The sequence below is a fragment of the Neovison vison genome, chromosome 2 (genome assembly GCF_020171115.1).
Source record: "Neovison vison isolate M4711 chromosome 2, ASM_NN_V1, whole genome shotgun sequence".
NCBI lineage: Eukaryota > Metazoa > Chordata > Mammalia > Carnivora > Mustelidae > Neogale > Neogale vison.
This window is the reverse complement of record NC_058092.1, coordinates 36,202,253-36,216,632: the sequence shown is the minus strand read 5'-3', so window position 1 is coordinate 36,216,632 and position 14,380 is coordinate 36,202,253. Positions and strand designations below refer to the sequence as shown.

The following is a 14,380-nucleotide window of genomic DNA, read 5'->3' as shown; positions in this document are numbered from 1 at the left end:
TTACTGACAGTCTTCTGGCTGGTAGGTATTATAATGATCGTAAAAAAGAAAAATGTTTTTAGGAAAGAAAAACATAACCCACCACAGAAATCTACTTTAACACCGTTTACTAAGTAGGCTTAAAAGAACCACTATCGGGCACGTGGGTGGCTCCGTGGGTTAAGCCTCTGCTTCTGGCTCAGGTCATCATGGTCTCAGGGTCTGGGGATGGAGGCCCGCATCGGGCTCTGTGCTCAGCAGGGAGTCTGCTTCCCCGTCTCTGCCTGCCTCTCTGCCTACTTGTGATTTCTCTGTGTCAAATAAATAAATAAATAAATAAATAAATTTTTTTGTTTAAAAAAAGGAACCACTATCCACAAATACAGTCCTCTCCCCTAAGCTCTGGCAGCAAATAAATCTGCTGGGATGCACAAAAAGCTCTCTTTCCTGTGTAGCAAATGTACTGTTACTACTGCTCTGGGCATTATGCTGTTTTAGCTCCACTCAAGTATGAATCTATCTTAAGGTCTGAAGCCAAGGGGGAAATCAGTGTAAACGCAGCTACAGTACACCTATGAAACTAATGTATTTCACTCACCTCGTTCCATTAAATTCAAATGTCATCACCCTGAGAACAGGTTTCAATGATACAGTATTTACATTATACAATATTAAGGAACATGGAAAAGAGCACACAATATAAAGTTCATGTTATGGCTCAATAACACATAACTTATGTGACCTGGAATTCACCTGCCTCTAAGGCTTAGATGAAATGTTTATAAAGGTCAAATAAAATAATGTATATGAAAGCATTTTATTCTATTAATTGTGACACAAATGACAGATGTGTTCTCTTGTGAGTTTGAAGAACAGTAAAAACAGCTTGATGATACTAACAGGATATTCCACACGGTATAAAAACTCAGGGCTCAGAGTTGAAACATTTTTAAACACAGTTCTACTGCTTATTATGCTCTATAAATCTTGGTCGCTGATTATGCCTTCCTAAATCTCATTTTTCTTTTCTGCATACCTGCAATAACAATTAACAATACCTACTTTGAAGGGCGCCAGGTAGCTCAGGGTTAAGTGCCCGACCCTTGGTTTTTTTTGCCTTAGGTTGTGATCTCAGTTTGGTTCCATCACACTACAAGGGGCTTTGAGCTCCACACAGAGTCCACCTGGGATTCTCTCTATTCCCCCTCTGCCCTCCCCTGGCTTGCACACTCATGCTTTCTTTCTCTCTCAAACAAATAATTTTTTTTTAAATAACTACTTCGCAAAAACCAAAAACCTACTTTGCCTATCTCACAAAGATAGCCCAAGGTTAGAATACAAAAATGCATTTAATGGGGGACGCCTGGGTGGCTCAGTTGGTTGGACGACTGCCTTCGGCTCAGGGCGTGATCCTGGAGTCCCGGGATCGAGTCCCACATCAGGCTCCCAGCTCCACGGGGAGTCTGCTTCGCTCTCTGACCTTCTCCTCGCTCATGCTCTCTCTCACTGTCTCTCTCTCTCAAATAAATAAATAAAATCTTAAAAAAAAAAATGCATTTAATGGGCACCTGGGTGCTGCAGTCAGATTTTTGCTTTGTTTTAATTAAAGATTTTAATTTTTTTATTTGTCAGGGAGAGGGAGAGAGAGCACAAACAGAGGGAGAAGCAGAGGGAGAGGGAGAAGCAGGTTCCCCGCTGATCAAGGAGACTGACTCAGGCTCAACCCCAGGACCCTAGATTATGAACCGGCTGAAAGCAGAAGCACTTAACCAACTGAGCCACCTAGGCATCCCTGGTGGGGCAGTCGGTTAAGCTACTGACTCTTGGTTTTGGCTCAGGTCATGATTTCAGGTCATGAACTCGAGCCCGCGTAGGGCTCCACACTCAGAACAGACTCTGCTCAGGATTCTCTCTTTCTCCCTCTGCACCCCCCTCCCCACCACAACTCTCTCTCTCTAAAGTAAATAAATAAATCTTTTTTAAAAATATATTTAAAAACAAAGCTTTCAAATGAAAAGATGCTCTGCATCATATGTAATCAGGGAAATGCAAATTAAAATAATGAGATAGCACTATACAACTTCTATAAAAACACCCCAAATTTGGAATGTTGGCAACAAAAAATACTGGAGATGTGAGGCAACAGGAACCCTCATATGATATTCTTTTTTTATTTTTTTTTATTAACATATGATGTATTATTAGCCCCAGGGGTACAGGTCTGCGAATCACCAGGTTTACACACTTCACAGTACTCACCATAGCTCATATGATATTCTAACGAGGGATGTATGTCATTGTACATTTGTCCAAACCCATAGGTTGCACAACACTAAGAGTGAACACTACATTAAACTGTGGACTTTGGGTGATAATAATGTGTCAATTTAAGGTTCATTCTTGGGGGGAAAAAATACATCACTCTCGTGAGTGATACTGATAATGGCAGAAACTGTGTATGTGTGGGGTCTAGAGGATATGTGGGAAATCTCTGTCCCTTCCTCTCATTTTTGTTGTAAACTTACAACTGCTCTAAAAATAAAGTAAAAGTAAATAAAGTTCAAAAAAAATGCCAAGAAAAGCTTAAGGTTTGACAGCCTGAAGTATCATTAGTAACTTAGTAACAAGAGTTATATTTTCCTAATTTGACCACCTGCACCAAGGCTGTAAGCTAATGGATAAGGCACTATTCTCCAAAAACTAACTCTATCCCCCAAACTCAAGGATATATTGTTTAAAGTCTCTAAAATTTTATTACAACTATTTTGGTTCCCTGAAACTAATATAGTTTGATACTATCTGCTGAAGATGATATTCCCATATTTTCTTGAACTTAAAGCAGCAAAGAAAGCTGTATACACTAAATTGTAGGAAAATAACCATTCACTCCCTTTCACTTGTCCACAAAACAAATTTCCAAAGGTATTACTTACAAAATGAGATGGCGCTGTTCACATGGGGAATCACAGTCTACGTGCATTACTCATAATTCACAATGACTAAACCCATAAAATATTTCCAAAGAAAAGACAAAGGCCAAGTGTCCAAAAGCAATAACTGCTACCCCCACAAGTAAATATGCAAGCCAAGAGTCACAAGACTGGTATTTGTCCTTTACATCAATAGTTCACCAGCATGGAGAAGACTGGTGGGTCAAAGCTATCTCTCTGCCTCAGGCAGCTCCCTTTCTGAGCCTCCCTCACAGTTTCCAGTTGAATTCTCACTCATATTCATTCATTCACCCATTTGTCTTCCACTGCAATAGCAGCACTCTTCCTAGAGAAGGAAATTAACAGGCTTCAAGAAACATATAACTCAACCTTCCACTCCACAGAGAGTAGAGTTTGAGGGTTCAGTTTCGGAGACAACACCTCAACCAACATATAAAATCAGGGAGGGGGGTGCTTGGATGGCGCAGTGGGTTAAAGCCTCTGCCTTCGGCTCAGGTCATGGTCCCGGGGTCCTGGGATCGAGCCCTGCATCGGGCTCTCTGCTCAGGGGGGAGCCTGCTTCCCCCCTTTCTCTCTGTCTGTCTCTCTGCCTATTTGTGATCTCTGTCTGTCAAATAAATAAATTTAAATAAAATCTTAAAATCAAGGGGGGAGAAAATGGCATTCTCATCACTGAATGACTAGATAGCTCTTTATAGAACTTATAAATAAAACAATACAGTGTGACTAACATAAATAACACTGCTTGGGGTGAGGGTAGGAGTAGAGAACAACATTCTAGGGCCCACTCAGACTCCACTGCTGATGACAATTAACATCCTGTATCCCACTGGATGAAAGAAGACAACAAATATTTTTTAACTACTTAATGAAAAACAATATAAATACAGAAAAGTACACATAAGCATACAACTCAAATTTTCACAAAATGAATACAGTAGTGTAGCCAACAGCCAGGGTTTTAAAAAATGAGCATCAACATCAACCCAGAAATATCCTTGTGCCCCCTGCTTTCAGTCACTACCTATACTCCCCATGGAAACCATCATCTTCACTTCTAACTTTTATAGATCACTTTTGTTGTTTTGGCATTTTCTTAAATCCAATATAAAGTCTATACTCTTTTGTGTCTAGCAATTTTATTCAATATATGTCTAATTTGAGTCCCAGAAAGCAAAAAGTAAAGAAGTTACAAAATTTGAAGATATGGTGGCTAAAAAAATTCCAAAATTGGTAATATGAAAGGAATACACATATATAAGAAGCATAATATACTCAAGTGGGCTTAATTTTTTTTAAATCCAGACCAGGTAAATGATAGTAATACTGAAAAACACCAGAAACAAACAAAAAAAATCTTAAGAACCAGAGACTAAGATCCATAAACTATAAAGGAAAGACTATTACAGTGGCAGCATATCTCTCAATAGCAATGATGGAAACCAAAAGATAGCTGAGTAATATGCACAAAGTTTGAGAGAAAATGACAACCGGGGTGCCTGGGTGGCTCAGTGGGTTAAGCCTCTGCCTTCGGCTCAGGTCATGGTCTCAGGGTCCTGGGATGGAGCCCCGCATCGGGCTCTCTGCTCAGCACGGAGCCTGCTTCCCTTCTTCTCTCTCTCTGCCTACCTCTCTGCCTACTTGTGATCTCTGTCAAATAAATAAAATCTTTAAAAAATAAAGTAAAATAAATAAATATTTTTTAAAAGGGGGGGCGCCTGGGTGGCTCAGTGGGTTAAGCCGCTGCCTTCGGCTGGGGTCATGATCTCAGGGTCCTGGGATCGAGTCCCACATCGGGCTCTCTGCTCAGCAGGGAGCCTGCTTCCTCCTCTCTCCGACTGCCTCTCTGTCTACTTGTAATCTCTGTCTGTCAAATAAATAAATAAATAAATCTTTAAAAAAAAAAAAAAGACAATCAACATAAGGTTGGGTACCCATACAATCTTTCAAGGACAAAGACATAAAAGAGACATTTTGGTTTTTTTAAGATTTTATTTATGTATCTGACAGACCGAGGTGCGGGGGGGACCTACGCATGCCATTTGCAGATAATCCAAAAGCAAAATGACATAGAAAGTTTGAAATAAAGTGATAGTTGGCTTAAAAAAAAACTAACAGAACTTGGGACACCTGGGTGCTCAGCTGGTTAATCATCTGACTCCTGATCTCAGGTCAGGTCTTGATCTCAGAGTCATGAGTTCAACCCCTGAGTCCAGCATTGGACTCCATGCTCAGCAAAGAGTCTGCTTGAGATTCTTTCCCTCTCCCTCTGTCCCTCCCCCAACTCGTGCACTGGCACATGCATAAATTCTCAATCTTTCTCAAATAAATAAATCTTTAAAAAAAATAAAAGAGACACAAAGAGGGATATAAGAACAGACTCAACAGAGATTTCTGTTTTTTATTTAAATTCAATTAATGTATAATGTATCTTTTGTTTCAGGGGTGCGGGTCTGATTCATCAGTCTTTAAAAACACCCAATGCTCATTACATCATGTACCCTCTTTAATGTCCATCACCTAGTTGCCCCATCCCCCCACCACTCTCCCCTCCAGCAAGCCTCCGTTTGTTTCCTTTGTTTAAGAGTCTCTTATGGTTTGTCTCCCTCTCTGGTTATGTCTTGTTTCATTTTTTCCTCTCTTCCCCTATGATCCTCTGTCTTATTTCTTAAATTCCACATATCAGTAGGATCATTTGAATAACTGTCTTTCTCTGATTGACTTATTTTATTTAGCATAATACCCTCTAGTTCCATCCATCAACAGAGATTTTTCTTAAAAAGCAAATAATATCAATTTTTTTCCTCAATAAACGGACAAAATGGACAAACTCCTATAAATATATCCTATAAACCTTACCAAAACTACCTAAAGATGAAATTGGAAGCTTAAATTAAATCCATTCCATTTAAAAACCGAATCATACATTATGCCTGAGTTGAGTTTAGCACCAAAATTCAAGTGGTTATGCAATACAAAATTTATAAATACATCTCAAATAAATTAATGGAGAAACAACACCATGTTCTCAAAAGATACAGAAAGGACACATCAAATGGGTACCAGCTTATTAAAAGAAAAGCCAAAAAAAGGGCAAAGAATCAAGGGACCAGAAATGTTCAAGACATTAGAAAAAAGAAAAAGAAGAGAGCTGAAATAAAAGTAGACATTCTCAGGGTGAAACATAAATGTTGCAAACTCAAATACTTCCACGGGCTTATGAATGTATTTCATAAAACCTGAAAAACTATTACTCCAAGAGATGACATTATTTCAGGTATCAGTTAAAAAAAAATTGGGGGGGGGGGCACGCCTGGGTGGCTCAGTTGTTAAGCCTCTGCCTTCAGCTCGGGTCATGATCCCAGGGTTCCGGAATTGAGCCCCGAATCGGGCTCCCTGCTCCACCGGAAGCCTGCTTCTCCCTCTCCCACTCCGAATGCTTGTGTTCCCTCTCCCACTGTCTCTCTCTCTCTCTGTCAAATAAATAAACTCTTTAAAAAAAAAATTTTTTTTTAAGCAAAACTAAAATAACTGCCAATTAAAGTAAAACACACCATCAAAACATACCACAATTTCAGAGCTATTAAGTAAAAAGATGTGAGCCTTATAAATGACCACAGACGCCCCTGGGTCTGTCGGTCATTTATAAGGCTCAGTCGGTTCAGTGTCCAGCTCCTGATTTCAGCTCAGTTCAAGATCCTAGGGTCCTAGGATGGAGCCCTGAATCGGGCTCCCTGCTCAATAAGGAGCATGCTTCTCCCTCTCCTACTGCTGCTCCCCTGCATGCACTCTCTCTCTCTCTGTCAAATAAATAAAATCTTTTAAAAAAAAGATTCTTTCTGCCCCTCACCACACCTTCTCTCCCTCTCTACTTAAATAAATAAATAAATAAATAAAAGAAATGAAGAAACAGAGTAAATATATGAAGCAGCAAAATACAAAACAAAGGAAAGATCCGATCCGTAGGGACTATATTCATTAATTTTTCTTTAAATCTCTAAAGGTGGCTCCAAAAAAACCACTTCCATTGGAAGTGGTTCACAGACCTACAAATCTGTGATCCTGACTTACAGAAGAGAATGCAGGAATTTAATTCAGAGATGATAAGGGGATGTAACGTTAGATTACTATTAGATTTCTAAATGAAACAACTCGGGCGCCTGGGTGGCTCAGTGGGTTAAGCCACTGCCTTCAGCTCAGGTCATGATCTCAGGGTCCTGGGATCGAGTTCCGCATCGGGCTCTCTGCTCAGCAGGGATCCTGCTTCCTCCTATGTCTCTCTGCCTGCCTCTCTGCCTACTTGTAATCTCTCTCTGTCAAATAAATAAATAAAATCTTAAAAAAAAAAATAAAATAAAATAAATAAATGAAACAACGCCATGGACAAAATACATCCTATTTAGGGAAAATGTACCATTAAAATAAAATCCAGGAAGAAGAGGATCTCTAAAGGTCTGAGGCTGGCCCAATTATCCTTCTCTGCATAGATCTTGCATGATGACAGTAAGAATTTGAAAATTACATGGGACATGGGGAAGATGACCAGGAGGTTGATAGAGGAGGAAAATGACACTCAGGAATGAAAAATGTCAGAGAACCTGAATATGTTAAATATAAATCCCTCCCAATAAAGGACAGTAGTCTGTTGAGGCTACAACATAGAATAGGAATATATACGGCAGAGAAAAAAAAGAGAAGGTACACGAATAAGATAAATCATTCAATTTTCAAAGTCATTTAGTTTACTGACATGATGTAAATATTTAGTAGTACTAAGGACTGATGAGTATAAATTGCAGTTTCTCTACTTTTATTTCAACTTCCCACAAAAGGAAAAAATAAAAAAATAAACTTCCCAAAAAATAAAATAATAAAATTTTTTTAAAACTTCCCAAAAAAATTAAAAAAAAAAAATCAGAAGAAGGGGTTAAATCAGCTCAGTGGGTTAAAGCCTCTGCCTTCAGTTCAGGTCATGATCCCAGGGTCCTGGGATCGAGCCCCGCATCATGCTCTCAGTTCAGCAGGGAGCCTGCTTCCTCCTCTGTCTCTGCCTGCCTCTGCCTATTTGTGATCTCTGTCTGTCAAATAAATAAAATCTTTAAAAAAAAATTTTTTTTTAAATCAGAAGGAAATCACTATGTTAACATTTTTGCCCATACATCATCATCTTTTTAAAAGTGAAGTAACTTTAAAGAGGAAAAGGAATGTTTGAAATCTAGCTGGTACTTGAAGATTTTGCTTTTAAGGACTACAAATCTAAACTGAATTACTTTCATATGAGGATCGTAACTAATTACGACAGTTCATAATTTTCAAAATTAAAAAAAATTCCAAGAAAGCTTTGTCAACAACGCTTCTTCCCAGTATGCATTATGTTGTCATATGTTCTCCAAAATAATTAAATGCCCCTGAACAATGGTACTTTTAAGTACTCTCATTTTTGAACATCAAAAGCACAAAAGTGGTGGAAGAAACATTACATAGTCTTCACCCGAGGGCAATAACTTTACGAGCACAACAAATATTCTTAACTTAGAACCTAGGAAATGGGGCTCGCTCTCTCTATACAATGAGACCCAATCACTGTGTTTGCCTTCTAGGCAAATATGTAGAAATCATGAAAGTAAAAGAGTTGATAATAAAAATGTATTTATGGTAACTAATCAGCTGACCTTTCAAAGTTAAAATAAAATCCTCTCCCATAAAGATGATTGAGAAATAAAGCAAATATAAAAGCATCTTCTTTCATCCACAAGGAACTTTAACCTCAAAAGTAGCAATAGTATGAAAGCTGACCCAAAGACCCAAACCTGAACTGCTCTTCAAACAAGACAATGTCAGTTCCTACACAGGATAGTCTCCTTTAGTCTAAGGGAAAGATGCTGTCACATAACCTCCCAGATGTCTAAAAGGACCGAAGGATGCTATAATGTGTGAATGTGCAGGCTGAAACCACTAGAGCCCTTTCTCTAATAAGTAGGAAGCCAGCTTGAGAATACCCAGAGCAATAGGAAGCCAGCTTGAGAATACCCAGAGCAGAGAAGCAGAGCAAGACACTAGGTCCCTAGATTACCCAACTCTGAATGAAACCCATCCAACTTCTGGATATCCATATTCAAGTCAGTATCTTTTTTTTAAGTATTTAAATCAGTCAGAGGCGAGTTTTCTGTCACTTTCAGATCGAGTATACAGACCTATACACCTAGCCTGTCCACTTAGAAGTTGTTTGTCCTTGAGGAAGTTACTAAGCTTTACAGAGCTGAAAAAATGGCCAGTCAGAAAAATCTCCCACTGCCTCCACTGCTATTACCTCCAACAAATCATTAGATCTTCTTGCCTCTGGGGTGCCTGCGTGGCTCAGTTGGCTGAGTGTCTGCTTTTGGCTCAAGTCATGGTCCTGGGATCGAGCCCTGCGGTGGACTCCCCTGTTCTGTGGGAGCCTGCTTCTCCCTCAGCCCCTCTCCCCTGCTTGTGCTCTCTCTCAAAATAAAAAAATAAAAATAAAAAAATAAAATAAATGAATAAAATCTTAAAAAAAAAAAAAAAGATCATCTTGCCTCTACAGTGGAATACAGAATGGGAGGCAGTAAGAGTTTTTCAAAATTTAACCATGGTTATTATGGCTAGAATGTGGCAGAACTATAATTTGAACCAATCTTCTGTTCCTTCTTTAAAATTAACTGCACCTGAAAAGGTAGATAAAACCTACCTGTCATCAACATCTTGATGACTGAAGGAGATAATGTACAGCCTAACAATGAAGGGCACAAAACAGGCACACAATAAATGCACCATTTGTCACACTGCCACCTCCCTGGGAAAGAAAGCCAGAAAGATCAAAGCAGGGCTGTACCTTCACTGGTTTTCTAGAAAACTTTTAGGGAAAAAAAAAAAAAAAACTTTTAGGAACTCTAAATTATTTATCAAAACGCAGTTAGTAAGGCTCACAGATTCATTTGGATTTTTATCTTCTAATCTGAGGTTATCCAGTAAATTACTTGTACCACTGGATACATTTTCACTTTTTTGTGTTTCTATACACAAATCTAAAACTAACTTTTGAAGTTTTACATTATAACTTACCTGTTTAAAACAAATAATCTAAACTGCTGCTTTTTAAATAGTATTTCTATTTCAGAATGTTCCAATGCAGTCTTTTGGAGAATGAACTGTTAAAGTAATGAAAAATACTTGTGGGGAAAGACGCGGCTGTTTGAAAACACCCTCCAGTGTATGTAGTCTGGCAATTTGGAGTTCCCGCTAGATAGAAACAAAGACTCAGGAGGAAGGGCATTAGGAAACAGAGTGAGCGGATACTGGAGACTGACTCAGTCACTAGAGAGAAAATGACTGAGTCAACACAAAGCAGACACAATAATTGAAAATATTCCCTACTCAACAAATGGGATTCCCTTTCAGAATCCGGGGAACTAAAAAGTTAAATAATGATATAAATATGCAATACAATTAAATATGCCAGCCATTTTCTATCAACAGCTACTTGAACACACATCACGATTTATGAGAGGTCTTCTGAGTACTTTATAAATACTTCTTAAAATACCCCCAAGAAATCAAATGACAGATCTCATCAAAGCAACTGCACTAATAGGAGAAATTAAATAAGGCATTGACTTTTAAAGGCCAGTCATACTGAAAAAGTGCTGAAGATTCATCAAGTGCTTCCAGGATGCTTTGTATGCTCATAATGCCATTAATAAAAAAGATAAATAATAAGAACTACAAATATCATAATCCACCTAAATTTTACCAATCCTGTATATTTTCCTTCTGAACACTTTAAAGAAACCAAAATAACATTAATTTATGATCATTCAAAAGACCCAAGGTGCTCTGTACATAAAAAAAAGTGCTTTACAAATGTCAAAATAAAAACAGGAGAAATAGCTACATTTCATGAGGAGAACTGCACAGGTTGTTTGTTGAATTCAGTGTTTTATACTGAAACCTTCACTGGGTCAGTCCTTAAACACATTCAGTGTTGGACTAAAGGAAACTGGCTCGTTCTTTATTAATAAGACCAAGACAGGCTGATCTACTTTACAAAGGATGAAAAAATTGATCATAAATTTTAAAAGAAATGTGGTATGTCTTCTCTTAGCGCTAAGGACATTCACTGAACTCAGTTGAATGCTATCTACAGTCTCTCCATTTTCCTTTCATTATTATACCTTACTTACCTCTTCATGTGCCAAATTACCCAAGACTTCGAAAACAAGGTGTCAGATATATGGCTATCATATATGACTATTTTGTATTGTGTACATATGTATGCAAAGTCGTAATTTTAAAAAAGTTCATAAAACTATGTGCAGAGTCAAATATATATTATACATGTGACTTAATTAAGGAGGGGGGTGGGGAAGCAGGCACAGTGGTCAAGAGCAGAACATGTTGACTGTTAACAATCTCTCAACAGTAATAGCTAATATAAAAAATCAGACTTGCATGCTACAAAGGTCTGATTTAATTGCACCACTCATTCAATATATTGTAAGTAGGCACAAGCAGCATTTTTTTTTTATCAAAGTAGAAGGGTCTTGGACAATTTCTCTAATTATAACTATACATGATGGAATAAAGAGGAACTCAGAGGCATTCTACCTTGCTTCAAATGAATTAAATAAAATTGAAGCAATCCATTTAGTACCATTTTCAAAAGACACTAAGAGGAAGAAGATCAGTAAAAAGGCTTTCTGTTACTCACCTGTAACCCTCTCCTTCGCAGAATACTGGAATCATCCATAACAGATACCAGACACACACACACAAAAAAAGCCACTCCCCAGACAATCAACTACTAGTGCCTACCTACTTGCTTACTGCTGGGTAAAGAGACAAACAATCCCTTTCTCCGTGCTGTGCCCACTAACCACCACTCCACTAATCAGTTCTCAGTCCAGTATGAGTAGACAAGTCTCTGCCTCACATCAGAGCCACGTCTTTCTTCACAGCAGTACAGACAGATCTCATCTGAATCACCACCAAAATAGAGGAAAATAATTCATATTTGTTTTTCTTTCCCAGGCATACTCCTTTGGTTAAAATATTTGAAGAACCAAGAAAAGGATAAAGGTCCCAGAAAAAATCCAATCTTTGATTTCCTGACTTCATTGCTTATTAAAAAGGTTTGGCAGGCAAAACAAGAGAGTCTCCACCTGCAGCTACTGAGCTTTTAAAATCCATGTCACGTTTTCCTTTCCAAAAACAAAACCACTTCACTTACGTTTTTTAAAAGATAACAATTCTTCAGAAATACAAAGAAAAACATATTATTCTGACGCCTGTTTTTAGGCTGAGGCTGATGTAAAACCAGTTATTGTTCTGACTAAGTCGGCAAAATTCCTTTCATCCTTTGTATAGACAAAGCAAATGTCAGATTCTTTCGATACTGTCACAAGCTCTTTTGTTTCTTTATCTCTAGATACGCTGGTCTTCACTTCTTGGGCAGTCAAGAAAGCCTCTTTCTTCAGGAGCTTAGATCACTGCTAAGGTCGGTTTCTCTGCTCTTTTATGTCCTGGAAGGGGCTAGTACACGTGTGGTGAGTTCTGAGCATGGACGAATTCATTCATCTGTTCACTGCTGATAGTACTGTCACAGGAAAAGCTCCCCATTCCATCAGACTTCTCAAAGGGCACAGCATGAAAAAGTCTAGTTTTACTCAGGCTTTAGTGATCTTGGAATCATTTCTTTGGTCACTGGCTGCCATTTTCAAGACTTCAGCCAAGTTTAAAGATGCTTCTAGTGTCTTAATTTATATTAGAAATATATATACATATATATACTCTTAAAATATATATATTTTTTAAGAGTTCTATAGTGAAAGGTTAGCTCACATGGTATGATTTTATTAAACACCCTATAAGTAATGTTTTAAACTTTCCAATTTTATACCAATTTCCTGAATCTTAGTAAACACAGGGGAAACGTGAAGCAAACTGGTGGTGTTTCCAATTAAGTCACACACACACACACACACACACACACACAAAAACTGTTAGCAAAGGCAGCACTATATTTTTAGGAGGAGGGTTAAAACATTATTTACCAATTTGTAATTATTCGTTCTTCAAACTATAGGACATACTATACAAATTATTCACTCTCCAAAGGACTGCAGGAGATAATGATCTAAATTTCCTAATTTGACAAGTAAAGGTATATATAAACCATTGTTATATTCTCAATAGTATAGAGAGTATACACATAAAAGTATATATAAAGGTATATATAGCATATATGAAGCAGGCTGTTATGGTCTCCTTAGAGACTATATATATTTTACTCCTTAGAGTAAATATAGCAATAACCATAAGACTGATTCAGTTTGCACTCAACAAGGAGAAAAGAAAAGCTGCCGCTCGTATAATTATGGCAGCTGTACCATCAGTCTGGGGCTTAAAAGAAAGTTTATTTACAAAATCTTTTTCTGGTCTTCTTAAAACTGACTGTAAGAACAAGAACTAGCCATACTGCTGAAAATAGCACAGAAAGCAGGATTCATCTCCCTTTCATTCAGAAACAAATTTCTAATCCTTAGACAACCAGTGTGGTCTTTCGTTGTGAGAGCTAATAAATCCACATATCCATGGACTCTTTCCATCTGCTGCTTTAAACCACTAACGGCTGGATTATGTCTATGGGGAAAACAAACACAAGACCTGAACAGACAGCTGATTTGCATAAGGTATACTATCCCCTATGTGAGCTTCTGCAACGTTACAGGCTTTTAAAGCCATAGAACTTCTCTATCAAAGTAGATTTTATTAACTAAATAAAACATGTATCAGCAGAGACAAGGTAGGAATAGGTCTCTAATCCATCTCCTGAGAAATATAAATGGTGCAGTCTGATAAACTGTTCAGATCAGAAATTCAAAATTCAAACTCTTTATTCATTTACTAATTCAGGAATCTATTATGCTAAATAAGCACTGAGATGGGCATGGGGAAAGATTACCAAGATTAACACTACTCATGAACTACAATTCTGCTCTAGAAGATCTCAAATCCAATGGGGAAGTCAAATATAAGCAAATAATTATGATACAGTGTAAGAAATTCTATCAGAGATAAGACAAAGTGCTAAAAAAGGAAGGTCATTGAGGGCTCAGTTCATTACATCAGGACAAGTCCAAAAAGGCTTCCAGTAGAAGTGTCAATCTGGTCACTGAAACTAGTGTTACAGATTATCAGCCCTTGGCCGTGATAGTCTCCCTTTCCCATACACAGCTTAAAAATCCTCAACCAGTCCTTACTGTCTAAAAAATTAAGTAAAAAAAAATAACTCCTCTTGGCATTCAAGGCACCCCAGAACACTGAAACAATAAATTGTATCTCCACTACCTTACTGTAACCTGAGCCTTCCAATAAGAAAAAAAACCACACAATTTCCTGAACACAACCATCCTTCTCCATCTCGCATCCTT

The 14,380-nt window shown here is 37.9% G+C and overlaps 1 protein-coding gene across 6 annotated transcripts in view; it reads right to left on the bottom strand.

The window, feature by feature from the left end:
* Positions 1-14,380, bottom strand: part of MAST2 (microtubule associated serine/threonine kinase 2) — a 199,311-nt gene that overhangs the window by 129,757 nt on the left and 55,174 nt on the right. Inside the window, exon 1 of one of the 6 annotated variants that reach the window (XM_044238132.1) lies at positions 11,659-11,829. The exons of the other annotated variants lie outside the window; for them this stretch is intronic. Coding sequence (XP_044094067.1) covers positions 11,659-11,697 — 39 coding nt within the window. The 5' untranslated portion in view covers positions 11,698-11,829. Of the gene's footprint in view, positions 1-11,658; positions 11,830-14,380 lie in introns of those variants that run through there. 6 annotated transcript variants of the gene reach the window in all.